The following is a 12096-nucleotide window of genomic DNA, read 5'->3' on the forward strand; positions in this document are numbered from 1 at the left end:
GCATAACCTTTTTTTGGTGCTACATAGAACCATTTTAAAAAAGGTGTTATATAGAACCGTCTACAGCACCTTCTCTATCAATCAGAAGAACCCTTTTACAATACAAAGAACCCTTTAATCATGCAAAGGGTTCTCTATAGAACATTTTTGAAAAGGCCTCTATATAGCATCTAAAACAGTTCTTCTAATATTACAAGCTTGACATCATAACAATAGCAGAACCTTTTTGGTGCTGCATAGAACTTTTACGGAAAGGTTCTATATAGAACCATCTACAGCACATTCTCTTGAAAAATGTGAAAAACACTTTCACAATGCAAAGACCCCTTTAATCATGCAAAGGGTTCTTTGAATGTTCATGATCCTACATAGAACCATTTTCTTTACCAAAGAACCCTTGAAGAACCATCCATTTTTAAAAGTGTACAATCTCAGTCATGTATGTAAAAACGTTTTGAAAAAAAAACTAAATAAAAATCAGCTTAATCAGCTGAAACATTTTAAGCAGTAAACATGACATTTTGTAGAAATCAGTCAAACCCCGGTCTCCTGGGTCTCTTCTGTGGCAAGATCAAAGATTTACGTCAACACTGATGCACATTATAATATTAGAGCAAGAGGAGAAGATATCAAGTACTCACATACTGTTCATACCATCCACTACAGACATTAATAAACATCTAGAACGTCAAACAGGCGATTTGGGATCTCTCTCCAGGCCCATGCTCTCCATCAACTGTTCACTGACATGAGAAATTTTCACTTGATCATCATCACTACTTCCACCGTATTGCTGAAACAGCCTTGAGCAACAAAACATCTTTTATAACCAAGATATTTACAAACTGTGCGTCTACACTGGTCTAAGTACTGTGATGGCTAATTAAATTGTTCTTTTGTTATATAAAATTTCTGAACTTTGAAAACATATTTGCATACATTCTACAGCATCATGGACCATCAGCGCATGCAGAGAGGAGAGCACAGGTGAGCCAAAACATTATGACCACTCACAGCTGAAGTGGATAACCTCAAATTTCTCAAAACAATGGTGCATGTCAAGGTCGGGAATATCAGACGATAAGTGAACGGTTCTCGTAGTCGAGGTGTAGCGCTGAGCAACTTTGACAAGGACCAAATTGCTATGTCCACACAACTGGGTTGGACAGTGGTCCAAGGAGGGACGGACCACGAACCAGCGACCGTGTATTGAGCACACAAGGCTAACTGATGCCTATCCTATCCTATCCTATCCTAACTTTACAGCACTCTGAAAAAACATTTATGATACCCGATATGCATCACTAAACTAGTGTTGGAACACACAGAAGGCACCACTGCTGCCACATTTAAAAAATTTTAAAAATACCGTAAGTGCAATGACTTTTCTTCATCATTCCACATGCTAGAGGAGTTTAAGTCTCTCGGGATGTTGCTCACGAATGATGGGAAGAGGGATTATGAGACGGCCACAGGCTGGGGCAGCAGTATTGCGGTCACTGTACCAGACTGTAATGGTGAAGAGGGAGCTGAGCCATAAGGCAGAGCTCTTTGTTTACTTGTTGGTCTACATCCCAACCCTCACCTGTGGTCATGAGCTTTGGGTAATGACCAAAAGAATGAGATCATGAATACAAGCGGCAGAAATGAGCTTTCTTCGCAGGGTGGTGGGATATACTCTACTTCGCAGGGTGAGAAGCTCGGCCATCCGGGAGGTGTAGAGCTGCTTCACCTCCACATTGAAAGAAGCCAGTTGAGGTGGTTCGGGCATCTGATCAGGATGCCCCCTGGACGCCTCCCCATGGAGGTTTACCAGGCACGGCCGGCTGGGACAAGACTTCGGGGTCGTCCTAGAACCTGCTGGAAGGATTATATCTCCAAGTTGGCCTGGGAGCGGCTTGGCATCCCCTGGAATGAGCTGGAGGAAGTTGGGGACAGGGATTCTCTGCTCTCCCAACTGCTACCATGACCCTATCTGGACTTAGCATGTTCATTCATCATCTATAACCACTAATTACGCTCTCTTTGAAATCAAACCTGCAGTAATGTACAGATGATACCCACGATATGATCAGCAAAGAGTGTTGTGGGGTAATTTATCATGATAACAATACAACATTGTCATATTGCCCAACCCTATTCTGAGCACCGATGCTCTTCTCTCTCGTGTGAACGCCCAGGTGCTGCTGGAGAATATGTTTCTGAGTAAAACTCTTCCCGCACTGTGAACAGCAATACGGCTTCTCTCCTGTGTGAATGCGCTGGTGCTGCTGGAGATTAGTCCACTGAGCAAAACTCCTCCCGCACAGCGAGCAGTAGTACGGCTTCTCTCCTGTGTGAGTGCGCTGGTGCTGTTGGAGATAATCCCGCCGATTGAAACTCTTCCCGCACTGCGAGCAGCCGTACGGTTTCTCTCCAGTGTGGATGCGCTGGTGTGTTTTGAGATGACCCACTTGGTTGAAACTCTTCCCGCACTCTGAGCAGTGATACGGCTTCTCTCCGGTGTGGATGCGCCGGTGTTGCTGGAGAGTATGCGAGTCGATAAATCTCTTCCCACACTGAGAGCAGTCATACGGCTTCTGTCCTGTGTGAATGTACTGGTGCTTTTGGAGGCTGTTCTTATGGATGAAGCTCTTCCCACACTCTGAGCAGCAGTGCGGCTTCTCTCCGGTGTGGATGCGCTGGTGGAGCTGGAGATGACCCACCTGAGTAAATCTCTTCCCACACTGAGAGCAGTCGTACGGCTTTTCTCCGCTGTGAATGAGCAGGTGCTGTCGGAGAATGCTCTGACGAGTAAAACTCTTCTCGCACTGCGGACAGTGATACGGTTTCTCTCCTGTGTGGACGCGCTGGTGTGTTTTGAGATGAGTCTCGTAAACGAAAGTCTTCCCGCACTCGGAGCAGCGATACGGCTTCTCTCCTGAGTGAATGAGGAGGTGTCGCTGAAGACTGTTCTGCTGAGTAAAACTCTTCCCACACTGTGGGCAGTGGTGAGTGGGGGGGTTTCTTCGTGTCCAAGCCTTTCTGGTGGGGAGCAGAGCACCAGGAGACATTCGCTGATCTCCCTCGACTTCAGCTGCTGGGGGCATGTTCTGATGGGCACAGTGAAATTCAGAGTAATTATAAAATTCATGGAAATCTTCACAACTTTCATTACTGGATTTCATAATACTGGAAATGAATTTGCAGTATTTCCCTCACAATTTAAGTGTCCCGGATGGGTTTAATTATAAAAACGGTGAAAATATAATACTGTATGTTTTTCCAAAGGCATCTATAGATGACAAAGCAAAACACCTTCTTTCTCCAGCAGGGAGCGCTATTATCACACAAATCATCATGAATCTACACCAGAAGGAACCTCATAACTGCATGTTTGCAGTAAAATCTGTTAAAACGATATCATCTTCAAAATATTTTGGGTTACTCAGTATTATATCACTTTAAATTATTTTATTAAAAAAATTTATTAAAACAGTTCATGTTTAAAAAGTCCAAATCCATAGTAAATCTTAATTATATCAATAAATTAATGGCTAACAAATTATTAAAACCATCAGATGCTTACAATGACTTGAAATTTACTCACATTACTAAAACAGTCAACTTAATTACTTCATCGTGCTATTAAGCCATTACATTATCTGTCTAGTTTTATCATTTTCACCTTAAAAATAGAATTAAAACATGACTTTAGTGAATTTGAACACACTCAGATGATTACAACAGCGGATTATAAAGTGCTATAATATTATGTGCTGACATTAATACAGTATTCTTGAAAATTCTGCCACTCGGTTTATAATATAATAAAGGCACAAAATGTGAAATCTTACTACATTATGCACCAACATTTTATTAAACTATTGTACGAGGATTTTATTACATTATCGGCAGTTTATTACATTATGAGTTTCTATAACGTTTGCGTTTATTACATTATTGGTAGTGACTACTTCATCTCAGATGTATGTCATATTGATATCATATCGTTATATCGTTTTAATTTTATGTTTTTATTTCTTGTTTTATTTCTTCTTAGTTACGCTACTTCTGTTCTTTTGTTATTGTCTTTACTGTTTTAATGTTTCATTATGTTGTGAATCACTGGGCTGCATGTTATGTGTGAAAGGTGCAACATAAATTAGTTATTCTTCTTCATATTGTTATTATTAATGTTGTTCTTATAATAATAAAAAAAACAGTTATTACACAAACTAAAAGTTTACTAACAGTTTAAATGCATCAGTTCCACCAACCAAATATTAAACTCATTCACCATCAATGTCAGTAACATCCAGCTAAGTTGTGTTATTTATTATATTAACAGAACTGACTTTTACAACAACAACAACAACTTGTTAATACTGCGCTGCACACTTTACGTGGTGTGTTAGTGTGTGTTGTGCTGGTCTGAGTGGATCAGACACAGCAGTGCTGCTGGAGTTTTTAAACACTGTGTCCACTCACTGTCCACTCTATTAGACACTCCTACCTCATCAGTCCACCTTGTAGATGTAAAGTCAGAGACGATAGCTCATCTGCTGCTGCACAGTTTGTGTTGGTCATCCTCTGGTCCTTCATCAGTGGTCACAGGATGCTGCCCACAGGACACTGTTGGCTGGATATTTTTGGTTGGTGGATTCTCAGTCCAGCAGTGACACTGAGGTGATTAAAAACTCCAGCAGCACTGCTGTGTCTGATCCACTCAGACCAGCGCAACACACACTAACACACCACCACCACATCAGTGTTACTGCAGTGCTGAGAATGATCCACCACCCAAATAGTACCTGCTCTGTGAGGGTCCATGGGGGTCCTGACCACTGAAGAACAGGGTAAAAGGGGGCTAACAAAGTATGCAGAGAAACAGATGGACTACAGTCTGTAACTGTAGAACTACAAAGTGCACCTATATAGTAAGTGGAGCTGATAAAATGGACAATGAGCGTAGAAACAAGGAGGTCATAATGTTATGCCTGATCGTTTTTAAGTGCATGGTCTAGTACAAAACTATTAGTTCAAATTAGATTAGATTAGATTACATTAGATTATTTTATTGTCCTCCAGAGAAATTTGTTTTCAAAGCCTGTGCCATTCTTACACTGCCCTGGGACAGACATCTGAAAAATTACATATATTTGGCTAAACACTGTCAGGACAAAACAAAGTACAAGCAACAAGACCAAGACACACATTTAAACACATGAGGTCTGAATCAGTTACTCTCTTTCAGAGCAAGCTTTGAAACATCTATTTAAACAAGGTAGCTTGTTACGGGCTGATATGGCTGAAGGTACAAAGCTTTCTGCAAAGCTGGTTTGTTTACACACTAATGTTCTGTATCTCCAGCCTGATGGACGTAAGGTAAAGAAAGAGTGGGTGATCTGGGTCCTGGACTATTGTGGTGGCCCTTCTTAAAACAGCCTTATTGTTTAGATTTGACAGGTTGTGTGTGGGGAGGCCTATGATTTTGGAGGGAATGTGTAATGCATAACAATTTGTTCATGTTTGACACTTTTAACACTGTAAAAAAATCATGTTGAACAGTACAGGATAATGGGTTCAATTATGCTTCTATAGAGGAGCAAAAGCAGTGAAGGTGCTACATGAAGTGCCCTTAGCTTTCTAATAACATAGTCTCTGCTGACATGTCTTATATACAGGGTGTCCCTAAAAAATTGACATAATTTCGTAGTCTAATAACAGCCAATTCTCCCTCAAATGATCTCAAATTTTAACAAAATGTGTAAAAACGAACCAAGTTTAATTTTTAATGTTGTTTTTCAGGTTGAAGAATGACGTTCACTAGAAACAAAAAGCATTTTCTGTGTTAGAATATGCTCGAACACAGTCAAATGAGAGTGTGCAGCGAGCGTTTTCGAGAAAATTCAATAAAAATGCACCAACTGGAGAGCAGATTTGGACACGGCACAAAAAATTCAAAGAGGAAGGCTGTCTGTGCAGGGCAAAGGGATCTGGACGACCACCAGTATCGATTCGGAAGATATTGCATTTGTGAAGCTTCGTGAAACCGGTTATAAAATCTACATCCCTCTGAATTTCTTGTTCGAATTTTGATAAATAAATCTTGTATTGTTCAACATGAAGCCTATTTAATGTCGTTTGTCTCGGACCTGTAGTTAGTCAGATATTCATAGCTCAAATGGTGTCAATTTTTTGGGGCACCCTGTAGGTCCGTTACATGTTGGTCAAAGCTGATTTCTAAGTCCTAAGTACTTAAAACAGTCCACCACCTCCACATCCTCCCCCTTGATGGTGACTGGGTTATGAACAGTGCAGTGGGAGTTTAGGGAGCTGATGATCTCCTTTATCTTTGAGACATTCAAACTGCAGAAGGTTATCTGTGCCCCATTGAGTTAGATGGGAGATGGAGTAACGTTACTGATGGGCTGTGACCGAGTTATTGTGGTTGAGAAGTCCAAGTATAAAGTCAAATGTCTGATTATTTAAGTCTGAGTGTTTAACTTGGCAGCTTTCAGCAGAAAAACACCACTTAAATACTGTACATCACTGCATTATCCAACAACTGCACTAAAACAGCTCCAATAAAGTAACAGATCAGTTTATACTGCTCCATTTAGAAGCCACACAGCTTCCACACCGTCCTCCTCCGAACTCAGCTGACCGCTCCGTTTTCTGGACCATCAAAAACGAGTTTAATCTCAAAAACGAAACACTGCAAGAAATGTTTACTTACATCTCTGCCTCTGTACGTGCCCAAAATGATGTCCGACTCACAGCAGCAACCACCGAACGATCGTTCCGCCCAAACCGCCAGTATGAAACCATTCTTTGTTGTTTATTTGAAGTCTATCGCAGCATCTCTGGGGCCTGTTTATCTGGTGGCTGTGTGTTTCACCTCCAATCCTCAAGGGTGCGCAAACCTGCCTGCTGAAAAGGGACAATTAGAAATCATTAGGATTAAAACCTAACGGCTTTGCCTTCTAATGGGAATTGGGTTAATGGAGACCACTAGTTTCCTGTAGAACATCTTTAGATCCCATTAGGAAACCATCAAATGCACTTAGAATTTGATCTTTGAACTTTTAACAAAAGTTGTTATGTTAAGATGAGTTATTTATCTTGTTATTTGAAGATAACAAAGTTGTTATCTTAAGATAACGAGTTATCTTATTATCTCAAGATAAAAAAAAAATCAAAGAAAAAACGAGTTAATTATCGCAAGATAACAAAATTGTTATCTTGAAATAGCAAGTTGCTTAAGTTACGCATTAGGATCTCACTCCCAATAAGCCGTGGCAATGCATTATTTTTATTTATACAGGATGTCATCATCAGGGCTCTGTACATGGCCTCTCTGGACTTCTGTATAAAAATGATTCTTCTTAAAAATGTTTTCTGTTGTCACAAGCTAGACATTGTAACAATAACAGAACCCTTTTTTGGTGTTATGTAGAACCATTTTCAAATTTGTTCTATATAGAACCATATACAGCAGATCCTTCAATCTGAGGAACCATTTCACCATGCAAAGAACCATTTAAGTATGAAATGGTTCTACATAGAATCACTGCCTTTACTAAAGAACCCTTGAAGAACCATCTTTTTTAAGTGGGTAGTAGACTAATAATAAACTCCAAAATGGAAAAAAAGCCCATCAGATCTGGCAACCAACCAGTAACCACCATGACCTACATGATCAATTAAATATCTTCACTTCTGAAAAGTTATTAGATTTAGAAAATGCTACCTACCAGCACACGTCTGAGCAAATATGGTTAATATATAGTCATCTATGTATTAACTATGTTATATGTCAACTGTTGTCAACATATAGTTAATATAGTACAATGATATAGTCTAAATATACTTTGATTTTAGTTAGCTTTTAATTTGATTAATGTAATATTTTGACTTACATTAATTATTCTTTTTATTTATTAGAAACCTTTACTTTTTAGTTACTGCTGAGTTATTTACATTATCTGTTCTTTTACTGATTTTTATCAATTCATCTCTTTTATCTGTCAGTCAACAAGTTATTTTATTTTTGCAGTTTTAAAAATGTGGCTGTATCTGAGGTGCATCTGAAACCTTTTCTGGGGTTTAATGCAGGCAGACTGTAATCCAAGCACATCTTCAGCTCAATATAGTTTAATTCAATATACTTATATGAATGAAAATGATGGTGTAAGGTTCATGTAGCCTAATAACCTTAAAAAACACACACAAAGATAAACACACACTGCAGAGAACTTGATAACTGAAACTAATTGAAAGAATACAGGCTTGCCCAGTGGTGTACCCAGAGTGTCAGGAAGCAAGGTGGAAGAATTCCAAGATTTAAATGTTTAATAAAGAAATAAGCTGAGTCAGCGTGTTATCCGTGCAGGCCCGGCTCAGCAGTTTGATACAAGGGCATCTGTACTTTATTATTTTGGGGAGAAAAATAATGTCATCATTGCCATATTCTCCGTAAATGTATCTTTTTCCAGCAACAACAGAATTTTTTTTGTTTTTTTTTTAAATTTAAGGATGCAAACACCTGGACGTGGCCTGTAACACACTTAGCAGTCTAATGAAGCTCCACTAGGGGGAGCTATGAGCGCTCATGTAGCTTTTGTGTAGATCACTGAAAGAAAGAAAACCAACAGCAGGATTTCACGATTGCAGTCAAATGCAGTGTACAGTTGATGTTGCTGTTGTTTCAGTACAACAGCTGTTTACTGAAAAGTACCCACAAAAGTACCAAGAAGTACAAATCGAGAACACAGGAATGCATTTCAGAGTAAAAAGAACAGCTCAGAATATACAGAGAAAAGCTTGCATGACTTGCATTTGTGTGAAGGTACCATTGACACGCAGGCATATACATGGATTTTAGAGAGACATATGCTACCATTGAGATGATGTATTTTCCCAGGAAGCCCATAGTTATTTCAGCAAGACAATGCCAGGCCTCAGTGCACATGCTACAACAGCGTGGCTTTGAAGACACAGAGTGCATGTGTTTGACTGGCCTGCCTGCAGTCCAGATTTGTCTCCTATTAAAAAAGGAATTGTGCATCATTAAGGGGAGAATCAGATGACGAGCACTGACTGTTGAACAGATGAAGTCTCGTATCAAGCAATTAGCAAAAAAAAAAAACATTACTTACAAAACTGTAACAATTAGTATTCTCAGTTCCCAATTTTAAAAAAGCTGTAATTAAAAGGAAAGGTAACATGCCTCTGTCTCAGCTTTTTTGAGTATGTTCTGAATTCTAAATTTGTTTATATTAACAAAATACAATGAAGTTGGTCAGTGAAAACAGTGGAAATCTTTTCTTTGTACATTTATCAGTTAAATAAAGGTTGAAGAGAATTAACAAATCACAAATTCTTGTTTTTACTGCATTTCACGAAATGTCCAAGAAATGGGCTTTGTACTTTATAGCCTGTCACTCGACCCTAAGTGTCAATATAGCATTTATACCGGTACAATCTGATCAATGGCAGCCTCCTCCTTTGTGTGAATGCACCGGTGCCGTAGCAGACTAGTATTATAAGTAAAACTCTTCCCACATTGTGAACAGTTATATGGTTTTTCTCCTGTGTGAATGCGCTGGTGGTGATAGAGGTGACTCCACTGACTAAAACTCTTCCCGCACTGCGAGCACTCATACGGCTTCTCTCCTGTGTGAATGCGCTGGTGTTGCTGGAGAGAATCCTGACGAGTAAAGCTCTTCCCACACTGTGAGCAGGGATACGGCTTCTCTCCTGTGTGACTGCGCTGGTGGTGATAGAGATGGCTCCACTGACTAAAACTCTTCCCGCAGTGTGAGCACTCATACGGCTTCTCTCCAGTGTGAACGCGCTGGTGCTGATAAAGATGACTCAGCTGATTAAAGCTCTTCCCACACTGTGAGCAGTAATACGGCTTCTCTCCTGTGTGACTGCGCTGGTGTTGATGAAGATGATTCCGCTGAGTAAAACTCTTGCCGCACTGTGAGCAGTAAAACGGTTTCTCTCCAGTGTGGATGCGCTGATGAGTCTTAAAATTGCTCTCTTGACTAAAACTCTTCCCGCACTCAGTGCAGCAATACGGTTTCTCTCCTGTGTGAACACGCTGGTGCAGTTTGAAATTAGTCACGTGTTTAAAACTCTTCCCGCACTCAGAGCAGTAACAGATTTTCTCACCTGTGTGAACGTGCTGATGTTTTTTGAGAGTACGCATGTCAACAAAACTCTTCCCACACTGCGAGCAATCGTACGGTTTCTCTCCTGTGTGAATGTGCAAGTGTGTTTTAAAAGAACTTCTGTCACTAAAACCCTTTCCACACTCCGGGCACTCGTGTGGCTTCTCTCCTGTGTGAGTGAGCTCATGTTTTTGAAGACTGTGCTTTTGAGTAAATCTCTTCCCACACTGTGGGCAGCCGTGCGGCTTCTCGCCAGTGTGAACGCGCAGGTGTCTCTGGAGACCAATCTGCTGAGTGAAACTCTTCCCACACTGCGAGCAGGCATACGGTTTCTCTCCTGTGTGAATGCGCAGGTGTCTTCGGAGACCAATCTGCTGAGTAAAACTCTTCCCACACTGTGGGCAGTGGCGAGTGGGGGGGTTTCTCTTTATGCGCGTCTTTCTGTTGGGGAGGAGAGCACCAGCAGACACTTGCGGATCTCCCTTGACTTCATCTGCCTGACGTTCTTCTCGTGGTGGCATGTTCTGATGCATTTGTGGAAGTTAATCTGAGTTGGACACAAAGAGCAAGACTTAGTCAGAACCTAGAAAGTCCACTCTGCCAAAATAATGCTATATTTTCTCAGAACGTAGACATATTTAACATTTCTGATGGATTTCTGACACACTATGTCAGAATTAGCTGTTACACTTTAAACAATAAGTAATTCTTTAATTCCTTAAGATGAGTCACCAATAGTAAATCATTATTCAGACACAAAAAAAAGATACGAAGATGACAATTATTTCAGAATACTGAGCAAAAAAATGGACTATATTCCCAAGAAGACTGAAAAAAATCATTTCACATACCGAGAAAGTGCATTATCCCTCCTTCACTAAACTTTACAGTTGGCACAATGCAGTCAGCCAGGTAATGTTCTCCTGGCATTTGCCAAACCCAGACTCGTCCATCAGACTGACGCTTAACAGCCGCTAAATTTTGTTTGCAGAAGAGGCAACCACACTGGACAAAAGTACTGGGATACACCTCTTGATCACTGAATTCAGATGTTTCATTCAGTCTCATTGCCACAGGTGTATAAAATCAAGCACCCAGCCATGCAGTCTGCCTTTACAAACATTTGTGAAGGAATGGGTCGTTCTAAGATGCTCACTGAAGTCGAGCGTTGTGCTGTAACAGGATGGCATCATTGCAACAAACCAGTCTGTGAAATTTCTTCCCTCCTAGATATTCCACGATCAACTGTGAGTGGTATTACTGAAAAGTGGAAGCGTTTAGGAACCACAGCAACTCAGCCATGAAGTGTCAGACCACGTAAAGCACCAGGAGCTTCACAAGATGGTTTTCCAGGCTAGCCTTACATCACCAAGCACATTGCAGAACATTGGATGGAGTGGTGTAAAGCACGCCGCCACTGGACTCTGGAGCAGTGGAAACATATTCTGTGGAGTGACGGATCACGCTTCTCTATCTGGCAGTCTGATGGACGAGTCTGGGTTTGGTGAATGGCAGGAGAACGTTACCTGCCTGACTGCATTGTGCCAACTGTAAAGTTTGGTGGAGGAGGGATAATAATATGGGGTTGTTTTTCAGGGGTTGGCCTAGACCTCTTAGTTCCAGTGAAGGGAAATCTTAATGCTTCAGCAGACCAAGATATTTTGGACAATTGTATGCATCCAACTTTACACAGTTTTTTCAACAGTTTAGGGAAGAACCTTTTCTGTTCCAGCATGACTGAGCCCCAGTGCACAAAGCAAGGTCCATAAAGGCACGGCTGGGTGAGTTTGATGTGAAAGAACTTGACTGGCCCTCACAGAGCCCTGACTTCAACCCCATCAAACACCTTTGGGATGAACTAGAACGGAGATTGCGAGCCAGGCCCTCTCGTCCAACATCAGTGTCCGACCTCACAAATGCTCTTTTGGATGAA

General features: G+C 40.8%; 1 protein-coding gene across 1 annotated transcript in view; it reads right to left on the reverse strand.

Annotated features, from left to right (window-relative positions):
* Window positions 1–332: 332 nt before the first annotated feature.
* The window catches only part of LOC118815109 (zinc finger protein 850-like), a 30104-nt gene continuing 18340 nt past the window's right edge, over window positions 333–12096 (reverse strand). The window contains exons 4-6 of the mRNA XM_036581041.1: window positions 9461–10705; window positions 6722–6814; window positions 333–3092 (exon numbers count right to left, since the gene is read on the reverse strand). Coding sequence (XP_036436934.1) covers window positions 2100–3092; window positions 6722–6814; window positions 9461–10705 — 2331 coding nt within the window. The 3' untranslated portion in view covers window positions 333–2099. The remainder of the gene's footprint in view (window positions 3093–6721; window positions 6815–9460; window positions 10706–12096) is intronic.

The sequence above is a fragment of the Colossoma macropomum genome, unplaced genomic scaffold (assembly GCF_904425465.1).
Source record: "Colossoma macropomum unplaced genomic scaffold, Colossoma_macropomum, whole genome shotgun sequence".
Classification (NCBI taxonomy): Eukaryota; Metazoa; Chordata; class Actinopteri; order Characiformes; family Serrasalmidae; genus Colossoma; species Colossoma macropomum.